The sequence below is a fragment of the Ptychodera flava genome, chromosome 9 (assembly GCF_041260155.1).
Source record: "Ptychodera flava strain L36383 chromosome 9, AS_Pfla_20210202, whole genome shotgun sequence".
Lineage (NCBI taxonomy): Eukaryota > Metazoa > Hemichordata > Enteropneusta > Ptychoderidae > Ptychodera > Ptychodera flava.
Genome location: NC_091936.1, coordinates 32,774,866 through 32,790,717, shown reverse-complemented (window position 1 = coordinate 32,790,717; position 15,852 = coordinate 32,774,866). Strand labels below are relative to the sequence as shown.

Sequence of the window (15,852 nt, the reverse complement as noted above, 5' to 3'; positions counted from 1 at the left end):
TTGACATTTGATAAGTTCTCTGATTGTAGCAGCAGCAGCAGAGGTATTAGTATGGCCAGAGATAATCAGACACTGAAACGGTTGTAGGCAAAAATTTGAACAAAATGCAGAAATGCACGTTTCAACTTAAATAAAAGTGAGTTTGCACAGATATGTGATTAATTTCAAAATATTCACATCAAGATGTACCTGGAAAACTAGATTGAAAAAATGCAAACAAACGCAGTCGATGCTTTCATAATGGCCTTGGTACCATCCCTGTTGTAATATGAGTTGAATATACTGCCTAACTGACATCAAAATTGCATTTTAAAACAAGACAACGGGGCCAAGTAAAACGTTGAGGTATCTGGATTTCAGTTTTCTTCATAAACCAGATATCGTCACTGAACAACAAACCGGTCATTTGTTTGCTACAGAAAAGCAACCGTTACGGATTAACCACAGGGGACTGTCTAAATGTCCGTCCCCAGGGGTGGGTAGGTGTTTCGTTGTATCGCTAATAAAGATATATTCTACCAACCTTTGGTGTTTCGGTCTTAACTTAGCACTGCCCTTGACAATCTTGCGTATACGTTTTATCAACATGCTGCGTCTATTATCTGATGAGTTTGAGTGCCTAATTAGCCAAAGTAATCAAGGGTAAGTTACTAATCTGTGGACGCTCTCACCAGATTATCACCGGATTAAATTTGACAAAGTCAACAACGAACGCACCAGCAAGGTATAATAAAGTTAATCCGGTGATAATCTGGTGAGAGCGTCCACAGATTAGTAATTTACCCTTGATTACTTTGGCTAATTAGGCACTCAAACTCATCAGATAATAGACGCAGCATGTTGATAAAACGTATACGCAAGACTGTCAAGGGCAGTGCTAAGTTAAGACCGAAACAACAAAGGTTGGTAGAATATATCTTTATTAGCGATACAACGAAACACCTACCCACCCCTGGGGACGGACATTTAGACAGTCCCCTGTGGATTAACCTAATACCGCAGCTGCTTGTAAGTCCCCACGGACAACGTCCCGAGGGACTTACAGGTTTGGTCATGTCCGTGCGTCCGTGCGTCCGTCCGTTCACGCAGATTTCTCAGAAATGCCTAAGCTATTTCATTCAAACTTGGTACAAAAATTACTCCTTTTTTATGTAGGACCTTGATACACGTCCATATATTACAGAATAAGAAAAATATATACATATATACAGATTAACTTCGAAAAAACAACTATAATTGCTCTTGGAATAACATTTCGTAATACTGACTCAGAGTAAGAAAATTGTCTTTATCAACCGTTTTCTCAAATCAGTTGTAAAGTACATAGTATCATGCACCTTTAGTATGATGATGTTGTCACTTGTTCATATACGTCTCAATAAACCATAAATTTGCTTTTAAGCAGATCACTAACAAACACTGAACTGTCGCTATTACGCTTGTCATAACCCAACTGTATGCGGGCTACATTGTTGTAACCAGCTTTTGGCTTTTTCAGGGTGCTGCTATTGCAGCTGACCCAGAGATTACCAACATACAATTGATAACAATAAGTTTTAAATAGCTTGCACTTTACTTTAAATATGCTCGTCGATTTGTTTTGTGATATCATCCAATATGGCCACGTGGCGGCCGTTTTGTTATGATTTTCTAGGTCCGGAGCCATATCTCAGACACGTCAGAACCGATTTTATTCAAAGTTGGTACAGGGACATTGACCTACGTCTTACATATGCACATCGATTTGTTTCATGATACGATCCAATATGGCCACGTGTTGGCCATTTTGTTACGATTTATCCATGTCCGGAGCCATAACTCAGACATGTTTCACCGATATCGTTCAAAGTTGGTAATGGGACATTGACCTATGTCATACATAATCATGTAATATTCATATTCATATTCATGGTTTTACGGTACGATCCAATATGGCTGCCTGATGGCTAATTTGTTACGATATTTTCATATCTTGAGCCTTAGCTCAGACCACGTCTCAACCGTCTCTCACTGCCATTACTATTGCTATTTGCCATCAATACTCTCTTCACATATCACTTGTTCAATTCAATAATTTAACCATAACTGTACTACAAACTCATCCTCGGCCATTAGCCCCAGCTCTATCACAAGTACTCTTAATCATGGACCTAATTAATGAACAGGATTCTGTCCTCTCCAAGGACATGTAATCAAAGTGCCCATTAGCAGGTGGGGACTGTGTCATCATATAAACATGCCTTTCAACAAAGTAACTTTTGATAGACAAAAGCAGTACTGTTTCATGAATCAACAGTACTGCATTGCACTGAGTGGTGTGCAAATATTTTGATAAGATGTCACATTATAACTGTATTTTCGCTTTCACATCTATATTTGCCACTCTATTTAAAATGTGTTATGCACATAGATGGCTTCGGGATCATCCATTGCCTGAATTTGAGCACTCATACCACTTGCTATCGAACATTTTTCGAGTTGTTTTAATTTCCGCCAAATTTTAGCCTCGCTCTTTCAAAAATCAAGCTAGAAGGTAGGGCATGCTGATCAGTTTAGTTTCACTCCCGACACAACATAGCAATCGACCAGCCAGACTCAGTAATACTGCCTTACTTACATATTCAAGAATTTCCAAAATATATAAGTATACGTTACCACTGATATATCTTAAGGCCAATATAATATGGACATTTTTATGTTCAATGAATACTCACTACACTCATCTCATCTGTGTTTCTGTTTACTTAGATCCTGGTTATCAAGGTTGTTTTAGTGACCATACCGGGAATGGCAACGCTGTATTTACGAACGGCCATTCGGCACTTGATTCTGATAAAATGGCCATAAGCTGCTGCCTGGGACACTGCAGAAGTAAAGGTAGTAGATTCAAATTAGCATCACTGCGGAACGGAAGAGAATGTCGCTGCGGTGAAATCCTACCATCAACTGGATATGACGTCCTCTTGAGCTTCGACTGTAATAGACTTTGTTCAGGATCATCGTTACAAAGTTGTGGTGGGAAGAAAGCAAGCGCTGTGTATAGCTGTAAGTGTTGATGCTATATGCAAATTATTATACAGACTTCAAATACACAGCATACGTATATACTGTATGTGACACTATTTATGATATTACTATGCAACTTATATAAAGGCCTTCGTCTGCGCCATACTGTCTCTTCAGAAAATGTACTTACTTAAATGGAAAACAAAAGGCTATCACACCTCCGTAATCCTCTCACAAACTAGAACAAAAGCGATCCAATGGATCGCCAAAAGGGCGTTTAAATAACAGGCATTTATGAGTTCTCGTATTTGTGAAGTACTCAGCCATAGGGAGACTCACATTAAAATGATGCGTTGTTTCTAATAGTATGAACACCCAATGTATCAATGCAATATATAACATCCCGTGTTATAATAGTGACCAAAGTCGTTTCTTTCGAAGATTTCTATAGGTTTACTTTGTGCTCTACTTTGACAAGTTTTAGTTTTGATTCCGCGACGTAATGGCATGAACTTGGTACTTGACGTACTCAAGTGTTTAAAATTCAGAATATATCAGTATCAAGTGTATACGCTTTTTCTTCACTTTTAAAACGAAAGTGGCTGATGGTCTTGTCATTGACATAGCTTATACGTAGTCATCTTTATGCGAAGAGCGGTCAGGTGTTGTTTTATCCACTGATATTACTTTCAAATTTTGAATTTCTAGGTACAGTTGGCAGTTATGGTTACACGATTGGTTCTCAACAAGGGTGGATATTCTCACCGGGTTTTCCAGATAAGTATCCGAACTGGAAAGAATGTGAATGGAAGATAACTGCAGAACCAAATGAAGTCTTTAACGTGACTTTAAGAATGCTTCACTTGGATAATCCCTTCTATGGTTATCCAGATAACATCCGATTCTACAATTTACAAGGTAAAAGGGGCAATAAATTAACTTTCACAGGTGCAAGTAATGTCAGAGGTGTTGTGCAGTACCACGTGGGAATCACCGAACGCAATTTACTGCATGTGTACTTCGGCAGTGGTTTGATAGACTCTAATTATGGATTTGCAGTATACTACAAAGGTACAGTAGTACTTTATCAAGATTTTCAGAAAATTCAAGATCCCTCGACGGCTAAATCAAAATTAGCCTTAAAGGCAAACCACCGGGCGTCTTTGTTGTTAATATCTGTCACAACAGTGAAAGTATCCATATAACACGGCCTAATTCTTTTTAATTTTATAAAATTTCAAGAAAATATAAGAAGGAAAACTTGAGATCGTCGCTACGTTTGTCACAAGCTATCTGTCCGTGACAAAATATGCAACTGGCACAAAAAATCATGAGATTTAGAAGATATTAAATTGTCAACGACGGGAAAGTGTCAGACTTCGCTGCGTAGATGCAGCTACATTGAAGAATGCTAACAGTTGCAACCCTATTTTACCACATCGAATTTAACAAACTACAACACTCCCTCACCTTCATCTATCAATACATCTATCCGCCTCAGGAGCGCGGCTAGCCTGCTAGCCAGGGACCTATTCAAACCTATTTTTCCACTCAGCCATCAACATCCGTGGCAGGGTTGACCTTTTGATGACCGCATAGATGCAGCCTACTCCGCAAACAGATAGCTTCGATTCCACAGCATGCATCCCCATCCATCAATTCATTCACCACTTTCTCTCTCAAAAAATCAACCCATCAACCTATCCGTCTAAACGACGCCATTCAGCCCTATTTTTACCCACCTATACATTGATAAATAGATGTGCAGCGATTAAAATTGAACTATATTTGAGAACATAGTGAACAAAGACAGTTTTCTTAGTCTAAGTCAATATTTATGGAATGTATTTCCAAGATCAATTCTAGTTCTGTTTTCCCATGAGATCATTATATTTATGCATTTTTCTTATTCTGTAACGTATATGGACATGTATGAAGTCCGAAATAAATAAATAATAAAAGAAGCAAATACATAAATAAATAAATAAATAAATAAATAAATAAATAAATAAATAAATAAATAAATAAATAAATAAATAAAAGAATGAATAAAATAAATAAATAAATAAATAAATAAATAAATAAATAAATAAATAAATAAATAAATAAATAAATAAATAAATAAATAAATAAATAAATACAACTATAACAAGTTATGGTACTGGCATAGCCGCATCTCTAAGTTGCGAATTACGATGTGTTCACCTTTTCTTCTGTCTCATTACAGCATTTACTCCTATCTCATGTGACGGTGTCAACGTTTGCCAAAATGATGGAACATGCTTTGCCGAAGACCAAATCAATTATTGCCTTTGTATGGAGGGATGGAAAGGTGAGAGATGTGACGTCGAAGTCACGGTCTGTAAAAGCCAGCCATGTCAAAACGGCGCAACATGTCACCCGACCAGTTTTAATGAATATGACGGATACTTGTGTAGTTGTGCGGAGGGATATGTAGGAAGAAACTGTGAAATTAAAGATCAAGGTACTGTATATGCTAAATCTGATAGTTATTTATAAAATGTGAACATAGGCTTACCTTCTTGCTGATGTCGTCATTGTCGATATTTCTCATATCAAGTAATTCCGGTTATGCAGACAGGTGTACATGGAAAATAGCAATAAAATATTGTGTTCATCTTTCACTCCGCTCTGCTCAAAAATGAAAAATTACGACGGTCTTATTAAATTGAGACATCCTGAGATTCGCCGGTCTTGTAAATTTTTTATGGATCAATAAAAATCATTGATTTGAACCCCGTTTTTCTCAGCTGTATAGTTGCCCTGAAAAATGTGTTCCGAATATACATTGGTTTCTTTTTGCCGCTTTTTATTGTTCTTTTGTTTTTTGTTTTGTTTTGTTTTGTTTTTGCAGTTTGTGTCTTGTTTAGTATATACGCCTCGAAACTGAAAGACTTAAACTTTTGCTCAATCTTTCTTCAGGGAATCTCTTTCAAAATCAAGAATAACCAGATATGAACTGAAAATGCTCACGTGTTTCATTATATATTGAAGTTATGTGTAAATTTGAACCTTTGCCACATGTTTGTGACTTCATTGAAATTATTATGATCAACATAATGAACAATAATCACCGCCGATTAATTCTAAAAGGTCATGAAGTATACAAATGTAATTAGCTGAAATAAAAATATTAAAGATATTTGACTGCTCTTATTGTATCACCATTTGATATAGCAAGTGTAAAATTTTACCGTTGGCCAAGTCCTTCAAGCCATATATGCCGAGCTGTGAAAGCTCATTAGATATGCAAATTACAAATTAGCTGACATGAAAATGTGCAATGACTTTCGATATTGTTTTAACCTAGTACCTGATATAATCATTAATGTACATAGCATGTTTTGCCAACTTTGATCAAGTAAATCCCGTTATATATCCCTAATAAGCAAAGTTCATTAAATATGTAAATTAGGAATTAAAAATGCTTAATAATTGTCAATAATGTTGTATCATGGTATCTGCAATATATGTAGCAAGTTTTGTAAACTTTGGTCAAGTCAATTCAGATATATATCTCTAATTAGGAAAGATCATTAAATATGCAAATCACTAAGGAATTAGCTGAAGAGAAAATGCTAAATGACTTTCAATAATATTGTATTATAGTGTCTTTAATGTACATAGCAAGTTTCATCAATTTTGATCAAGTCAATTCAGATAAATATCGCTAATTATGTAAATTCATTTAATATTCAAATTAGGTTTTGACTGAAGTAAAAACGTCTTTTGACTTTCAATAATATTATACCACAGTATCTTTGATGTATATAGCAAGTTTCAACAACTACAATCAAGTTCATTCAGATATATATCCCTAATTGGGAAAGTTCATTAAAAATGCAAATTCGGAATTGGCTGAAGTAAAAATGCTTAATGACTTTCAAAAATGTTGTATCATGTGGCCTCAATACATGTAGCAAGTTTCATCAACTTTGGTCCAGTCATTTAAAATATATATCCCTAATTAACAAAGTTCATCAAATATGCATATTAGGAATAGGCGGAAGTTTAAACACTTAACGACTTACAATAATGTTAAATCATAGTATCTTTTATATACATACCAAGTTTGGTTAATTTTGATCGAGTCAAATCAGACATATATCCGTAGTTAGGAAATTTCATTCAATATGCAAATTAGCATTTATCTTTCATGTCATGCCTTAATGGTTCCCACTGCTGATATATCTTGGTGTGATCAACATTTGTAGCAAATCTCATCAAATTGTGTGTTGTCGTTTTTAATGTATATCCGTTTTTCTAAAATCATTAATTATGCAAATTAACAAAAAAAGTATGCAAGCCACACCCACCAAAAACTAGTCTGTTCTTGCCATTTGCTAACTGAATATATGTACCAGATTTGATTCTGATCTGATAAGCCGTTTTTGAGATATGGGACCAACAGACAGACAGACACACAGACACAGACGGACAGACAGACAGACAGACAGACAGACATCGCTGCGACATATGCTCACGTGTGTAAACACGTAAGCAAAAATGGGAGTAAACGTGTACATCTTGGTCCCATAGAAGCAAATTAGTCAAGATTTACCGGACATATGAAACTCAAACTAAAAATCGATTTCAAAAGATTAAGACGGTCAAAAGTTTTTCTACACCAAGAGCTTTAAAATGAACCCCATTAGAGGTAGATCAGGAATCTCGTAAGATTCTGAATATCTGTCCCTGAAGGGCACGCTACCTTACTGCATAGTTGGGCACCTTGTTCAGTGAACATTGTGTTTGGTTTCGTCCAAGGAGTTGCCAGTTTGAAATTGGTTGTTGTTGCGCCCTGGTACTGTGTCATCGTATATTTCTGTAAGCTTCCTTGACAGTCGATAATTTTGCCCTGTGTACACTGATACATGTGGTCAAGAGCACATGGATTTTCCCCTCTCTAGATATCCTACTACGGCTTATGCAGGACAGAGTTATAATAAAATGTGTTATTGGTTTTGTTCATATAATTACAGGTTCAGAGTATTCAGTGGTTGGTGCAAAGAACATTTCGATCCCTTGCATCCACCTCTAAGTTCTGTGGCTTACTTTTTGGTTTTTCTCTTTGAGGCGAGAGGTCTAAAGCCCCAAACGATTTCAACATATCGTTCAGCGTTGGGTTTATTTCTTCCGAGTTATGGTGAGCATAGTGTAGGTCAGAATCCTCTTTTGGATAATCTGATTAAAGGGTTTTTAGTTAAGCGTCCTCCTCACAGGAGACTTGCCTTCTTGGAGTCTTCCATTATTGTTAGATTCATTAAAACCAGCTCTTTATGAGCCTATCAGTGAATCCGGTTTGATGTATTTAACTATGAAGACTGTTGTTCTCGTAGCTGTGGCATCTGGGCGTAGACGTAGTGAGATTCATGCTTTATCTGTCAACAGTGGTTATCTTAGACTGGAGCCTAAAGGTGTTTGATTGTTGCCTTGGGCAGGTTTTCTGCCAAAGAATGAAATTGTATCTCGTGTTTGTACATATCTATTTATTCCGAGTCTTGAAAATATGTCAGGTGATCCACAGGATGAACTTATTTGTTCTTGTAGCGATCTTCGCTACTAAGTTAAGATTCTGTGTAATCCCAAAAGTAAGAGTCACAGGTAGATAGGAGGATGAAGCAGAATGAAAGTTTCCCGCACTCTTCCCTCCCTTCTCCCCACTATTTTGATAGTCTATTATGGTGGTTCAGAACTGTTTGAATGTGGAATCTCATGGCTTTTTCCGCCTGGGATGAGATCACGTGTATTTAAATTTTTGCGTCGTTCTGGGAAGGCAGCAAATGAGATATTCCAATAGTGACAGTGACAGATAAGTAGGAGTTATCGCAGAAAGATTTTTCCTTGGGGCAAACTTTCAATCTCCCAGAATCACCGTCACCTAATCCAGCAATTACCCCACAACGTCGTGGTCAGACAAAAACTCGCAATTTCTCTCATACAGCGCACTCACCAAATCATTTTCATACACAGACTTGGACTAAGCCTAAGTGCAGTGGTACCGCTGGCCAGTGCTAACCGCAAGAAATCCGGGTGGTTGCGGTTCCTTGCATTATTATCTGGTTGCATAGCAGGTTAGAAAAATCACAATGCCTGTGAAAGGATGAATAAAAAGGGCAAAGTTCGGATTTCTCACCGCACCGTTGCTCTCGGCTTCATTAGTGCTAAACTGGATCGTCATAACTTTGCTGACATGTTGTATACCTCGTGGCTTGTAACGCAGGCTCACGATGCAATTTAATTTGCTAGGAAAGGGAAAATCCATAACATGACTTCAAGTGTGTTCAGAAAATGGTGTCAGCTAAAAGGTATGGGGGTTACCAATCTCACGTAAGAGCCAAATTGTGAATTTCCAGGTGTCATTAATTTGATAGCTATGAAGTAAAGTAAACTTATGAATATTAACAGACTTGGCCAGTTGTCTCTCTAGGCTGAGATAGCAACATCTGACCATGTCTAGATCTATGTTTGGAAAAGCTGTTCATGACCAATTGCCGGCCTTTAAACCCACCAATTCAGGTAATGCATTAAACTAGTCCTACCGCACTCTGTTTATGTTTGTACCGTTTGCATTGAAACGTAATTTTTTTCAAGATCGCATGCTTATGACAGTTTTATCATCACTGCCCAGGCAATACATCAAGCTCTACCGTCGGTACAAGTATCACATCTCCAGGAACAACAGAGCAAAGTGGTGGTGGAAATGAGAGTCAAAGATCGCAATCAACAGGTATGAAAAATCTGAAGACTTTCCGTCATATTTAGACCTCTTTAGGGCTATTCACATGTATACCTTTACGACAAGAATTGTGCGTCCTCCTGTTTTATGCTCTTTGCTTTATACTGAAGGTAAAACCAGCCAATTATATATTTTAATACTCAAATTTCTATAGTGCTTTTGTACTTTAGTGGGATCTAATCTGTACTTTAGTGGGATCTAATTTTGCGGGCCCTAGAATAAATGAGCTTTGTGCTCTCACACTGTTGTATGTGAAAACACAAAGTTATTTCTCATAGAGGTAACATAGATTATTGCGGTCATTTTGCTTTACAAATGTAGGCGTATTCTAAGCGAAATTTGCTGTGATGATGATGATGATGATGATGATGATGATGATGATGATGATGATGATTGTTGTCGTTATTGTTGTTGTTACATTATTCTTTTTATTTCGTAGCATCCATTGCCGTTGGTGTTGTTATGGCCACTCTTGCAGTTGCCGTGATTGCAGTTGGAATCATCATTTCTTACAGGTTCGTATCTGATTAACTAGTGTAAACTAAGATTTAGTACTTCATTTTCGCAATGAATTGTTCAAAATGACTAAATGTATTACTCACTGTCCGTCTGAAGAGCGGCGGATATTCAAATGTTTGACAGGGGTTTTTTGCACGAACAGTATGTGTCGTACACTTGTCTCACTATGGGGTGACGTGACACTAAAGTAATGATATGTAGTTTATCTGTGTAGAATCGAAATGTTTAAGACAAGAGAAAATTTCACTTCTGCTTCTACCGGAAAAATGCAAGTATCAAAAACAGTTTTATCATTGGTGATGACGTCATTGTGAACTGTGACAAATGCATAATATTTCTCATCGTTTCAAGAAGCGGCGACTACTGAAGCTGTGACTAATGTATCTATCTCTGTAGAAGTCGTGATTTCAACTAGTCCCTGAGAGTATCCTAGTTCCTATTACATGTATCAGAGAGCGCACTGGTCGACATTCACTGTCTCCACGAAACTCTCTCGTAGAACTATTGAAACACTTCTGCTTTCTCAATTGATATTTTGTATTGTCAAGAGATGAAAATATCCTGAAGACAAATATGATGATTTTACTTGAAAAATTCTTTTCCCAAGGTGTTTGAAGTGTGTGTGTGTGTGCATATATACATATATACATATATATATGTGTGTGGGACATATATGTATATATATATATATATATATATATATATATATATATATATATATATATATATATATATATATATATATATATATATATATATATATATACATGTCCCACACACATATATGTATGCACATGTTGCTTGTTCACGATCGATAAGCTTGCAATATTTCCATTGCGACTGAACAGTATCATATGAACCTTAAATTTATTTAGTTTTGTCATTAGATTGTACTTTTTCCTGAATCTATTTATGTACCATCTTTAACAGAGGGAAAAGAAGTTCATCTAACATTAGAAAAGGGAGACCACATGCACAATGGAATAATCGTCACAACGAAAATGCCGATGCTGACGCAGGAGGTGTCGCTGAATCTCGGTATGTGGTTCACAAGGATGTCAATAAATCTAACGGAGAAAACACGCGTCCAAAGGAGGAGGGTTTCGTCAAAAATATTGCGTATGTTGGGAGTGTGCCATGACGAGACGAAGATGGATCGGTTATGTCTAAGACACTATGACCACTTGACGCTTTCGTTTCGGAACCCTGAAATGTTCCTTCATCAGTCGCTTGAGTTCATGTATTTTCTGGTTCATGTTTGAGAGTTTTGCTCGTCTAACAGTATTGTTAGAATGTCTTTGTTTCAATTCGTTGAGACTGTGTTGAAGACGCTGTCATTGCGTCGTTGGTATAAATATATCTTTTATGTTGTTGTTTCTTCTCATTTATTGAGATATGTAATCTTAGAATTCGTGTTTTTGATTAAGATATATGTTTATCATTAGTCACTTGACTTTATGCGGTTTTTTGTTCCATGTTTGATTGTAATGCTCTTCTGACGGTGTTGTTAGCATGTTTATGTTTTAATTGCTGAGGTTTGTTTTTGGGACGCTGTCACTGGCGGCATATTAAGAAGAAAAAAGATGTAAAAATCTTGCTGTCATTTTAATGGTAAAATGAATATTAGTCTGAGAAACGAGAATTAAATTGATAATTAAAATATAAATCTATGTGTTCAATGGATAACATTCCTCTTACACAAATACGTTCAAACACACACACAAAAACATTACAAGAGTCATACATACACAGAAACATAGTAGATAGATACATAGATATATGCATAGATATAGATAGATAGATAGATAGATAGATAGATAGATAGATAGATAGATAGATAGATAGATAGATAGATAGATACATACATACATACATACATACACACATACACACACACACACACACACATTCATACATACATACATACATACATACATACATACATACATACATACATACATACATACATACATACATACATACATACATACATACATACATACATACCACACACACACACACACACACACACATACATACATACATACATACATACATACATACATACATACATACATACATACATACATACATACATACATACATACATACATACATACATGACATTTGTTTTTGCAGCTCAGACATTGTGATCGTTTTTCAAAACCTCATTGCAGGCACTTTTCTCTTCATGTCTCCAGTTGATGATGAGAACAGGGCTCATAATCGAATATTTGGCACTTGGGGGGGGGGGGTTTGACCTTTAAAAACATATCAAAGTCAGTATGCGTTCGCACGAGTTACAAATTCATGCAGTTGTACGTACTTGAACGTATGTGAACCGTCTCATGGGGAAAGAGGAATATGTATCAGATCAACATATTTTACAGCTGTAATATCCCAACGTTTGTGGATGGTCTGTCTATAGAATGTTCGAAGTGCATGCCCGACAAGTTCATTTGTAATCATTCGATCAATACACACATTTACCCTTGTGCAGTCCTCTGGTTATTTACTTACACTGGCATACAGCATTTACACCTGTCTTACTTCCATCGACAGTAAATAAATAAAATTTGCTCCCCAGCAGACCAATCAGGCGACGATGTATGTAAAATGATTCATTGAAAGTTACGTGAATTGTGTTTACATTTGGGCTGGGGCTCTACTCTGATTAGCTGAACATACTGGGATTTGACCACTGACATTATATCCACACAAAAGAGGAAGTACTGGACAACGCCCTCCTTAATCTCATATGCGTTAAAATCAAATACATGTAAAGTCCTGCGGCAGTCGGCTTACGTGCGAAAGTGTGGGATTATTGTGAAGTGCACTCGACGACACGGTACTTGTTTGTCTGGTGTTAGAAGCTGAAACGTACAGAATCCAGTATGAAGGAGTTTGGCTTTCCAAAAGTTAGTTTTCGGAACCAGCACTTCGTATCCAGACTGATGGTTTTAATCACTATCATCTCCAGCGTTCATGGTGACAGTAAGTGTCATTCTGTAACTACTTAAACTAAAGTAATTTGTATAGACAAGGATGTCAATGAAAAAGTAATATTAAGTTAAAGCACCATTTGTTGTATCTTTTCGCATTTCACTTACCACAAATGATGAATTTGGCAGGTCATGGATGTCTCTTTACCTCCGTGGGAAGATTGAGTTTAGACGCTTATGAGTGTATTTGCATCAATAATATCTGACTTGCAACTAGAAAATTGTTGATTTGTTACAAAGCTGTGTTTTCGTTGCCAATGTTTGGCAAGCGGTCTATGGTCTCACTTCAGTAAGTATGTTTACATTTCAAGTTGAATTGATTTCAAACCATCTTATCAACAAAATATATCGAACGATGTTAAAATGTTTTGTGTGGAGAACTTGACGTGTGTGGAAGAAGTTGATAACAAACAGAAAATCTTTTTTCTGTGAATCGATATCAACAGAACATCAAAGACAACAAGATCCATCAACGGGTATTAGAAAGCATTGTGTTAAGAGTTTAATGTAGAACTATTCTAAATGGAACTATTTCAACATTTTCTGCAAAGTAGTGTGTAGTTAATATTAAGGTAGAACGCGCCTCGGGGACAGACTTTCGGACACTCAAACTTTTACAATTCTTTTCTGATCTACCACATGTAGGGGTTCATTTTAAAGCTCTGGGTGTAAGAAAACTTATCACCACTTACTTTTTCGAAATCCGAAAATTTCATTTTTCTCCATAGAGTTAACAGGGATGGCGGCAATTTTGAATTTTAAATATCAGTAATTCTTGGGTTATTTGCTTCTGTGGTACCAAACTTTGCACGGTTACCCCAATTTTTATTCTTTATTTTGAAAGAGAATGGCTGGGAGATTCCTTGAAGAAAGTTTGAGCAAAAGTTTAAGTCTTTCACTTTCGAGGCGCATACTACCTAAAGGGTTGGGAATAGGGAAATTGGAGTTCATCGATAATGGCGCATGTGACCCTCCCCCAAATCGCCTCTAATAAAGTATGGCGTCGTTCATGTTACTAAATTGTAACATATGCCCATGCTATTCTGAAAATTTCAAGTTATGAGTGTGTGACATTGATACATTGCGTACTTTGATACAGACTTGATTGTGCTGATGCTCCGACTGATCACCAGCCTGGCATCCAGTCAAAAAGCTGATGATATGAGTATGGAAATATGCCAATTACCGTGGCACAAATTCAACTTATTTTGCATGATATATGCATCGTGATTATCGAGTTGTGCACACTCAACCTGATCGTGTCACTTGGAAAATGTCAGGAGAGGATGTGAGGAGAAAGAACAGAAAACTGTCGTTGAATTATGAGTGTCCGAAACTATAGCCGGGGTGCACTTACGATTTAATGCATGGTTCGTGTTGTAAAATATGACAAGGTGATAAGATAGACGATTTCAGAAACCACAGTATTATCTGATGATTACCTACAGGTAACGATGATAGAGCTTGCCATTATCACTAAACTGTGATCCCATGTTTGAGACAAAATAGCGATTTCTCAACGCTAATGTGTACGTTATAGACATACAATGTAATAACATTTAAAACTTTGCTATCGTTGATATTGAGATATTGAGCGTTAAGTCTCAGTATTGAGAACTTTCTTAATTTGTTCATGATAACAGGGCAGTTTCGAGAACTATTTCGTGGTACGTGTGATAACCTACCTTACCGAAAGGTTCTTGAGTGTCAGAATGACATTAACGTTTGCTAATATCAGGGTTTAGTCACGCAGCTATCGTTTGTTCTGACAAATTGTCTCGGGTGTTTTTATCAGTCATTTTAGGTCGTGATGTATCAGAGTATTGTAGATAATGTAGGGGGAATTTCTGACACCTAATATGCAAATTAAGCAAATTGTGGAGTCTTAGAGATAAAGAAGTTTTTGCTTTGAAATGAATTTCCCTTGTTCTCTTCAATAAGTGCTTTCTGTAGTTATACTCAAAATTGAACAGATATTGGCCTTATCAATGGGCTTTCACGATGCTACGACATTTTCAGCGAGAATACTGCCCTGGTGTATCACCCCTTTTGTGTCAACCCTTTCATTATTTATTTAATTGTATTTTATTTACAAGATTAAGGTGGTACCGTATGTACACCCTGCATCTGCAGTTTGGTTTCCTGTAGTTAAAAGTTAAATGCTGTTATTGAATGACCTCCCATAATGACTCGTTACTTTTATCGCAAAAATATTTGTAATACTGCAGAATACCGTGTTATAATGACGGATGTAAATCAACGGAACAGACTGTGCTTTTTTTGGTTTGTCCACATACGTATGTAACACACTTCTTTTTGTCCGAGATTACAACAGTCAGTTACTTCTGACTCAAAAATATCATAACTCGCAGTAATATTCATTCTTAATGATTTCTTAATATGTGTATATAATCGAATAATTTTCAAATGTATCACTACAGGAATTCAGTTTATTAATCATTGATGTTTTGTGAAAAACTATAACAACTTTGTTTTATCGATCGAGAGCACTGGAAACATTTGCGTGTGGCTACAGTTTCAATCTATCTCATAATCTATGACTGG

The 15,852-nt window shown here is 36.5% G+C and overlaps 1 protein-coding gene and 1 long non-coding RNA gene across 2 annotated transcripts; both read left to right on the top strand.

The window, feature by feature from the left end:
• Positions 1 to 2,366: 2,366 nt before the first annotated feature.
• LOC139140727 (uncharacterized) lies at positions 2,367 to 5,485 on the top strand. Its single transcript, XR_011554056.1, has 3 exons — positions 2,367 to 3,045; positions 3,715 to 4,077; positions 5,234 to 5,485. It is a non-coding gene; the product is annotated as an uncharacterized lncRNA (long non-coding RNA).
• Positions 5,486 to 9,295: 3,810 nt separating this feature from the next.
• Positions 9,296 to 11,941, top strand: LOC139141282 (uncharacterized). Its single transcript, XM_070710906.1, has 4 exons — positions 9,296 to 9,335; positions 9,659 to 9,757; positions 10,206 to 10,281; positions 11,216 to 11,941. The coding sequence occupies exons 1-4, from the start codon at positions 9,296 to 9,298 to the stop codon at positions 11,424 to 11,426; spliced, it is 426 nt and encodes a 141-aa protein (XP_070567007.1). The 3' UTR covers positions 11,427 to 11,941.
• The last annotated feature ends 3,911 nt before the right edge of the window (positions 11,942 to 15,852 follow it).

Excerpts from the sequence above, each read along its gene's own strand:
- LOC139141282 (XM_070710906.1), top strand. The coding sequence starts at position 9,296 with ATGACTTCAAGTGTGTTCAGAAAATGGTGTCAGCTAAAAG. Across the intron at positions 9,336-9,658 it reads AAAATGGTGTCAGCTAAAAG|GCAATACATCAAGCTCTACC; the intron begins GTATGGGGGTTA and ends ATCACTGCCCAG. Across the intron at positions 9,758-10,205 it reads TCAAAGATCGCAATCAACAG|CATCCATTGCCGTTGGTGTT; the intron begins GTATGAAAAATC and ends TTTATTTCGTAG.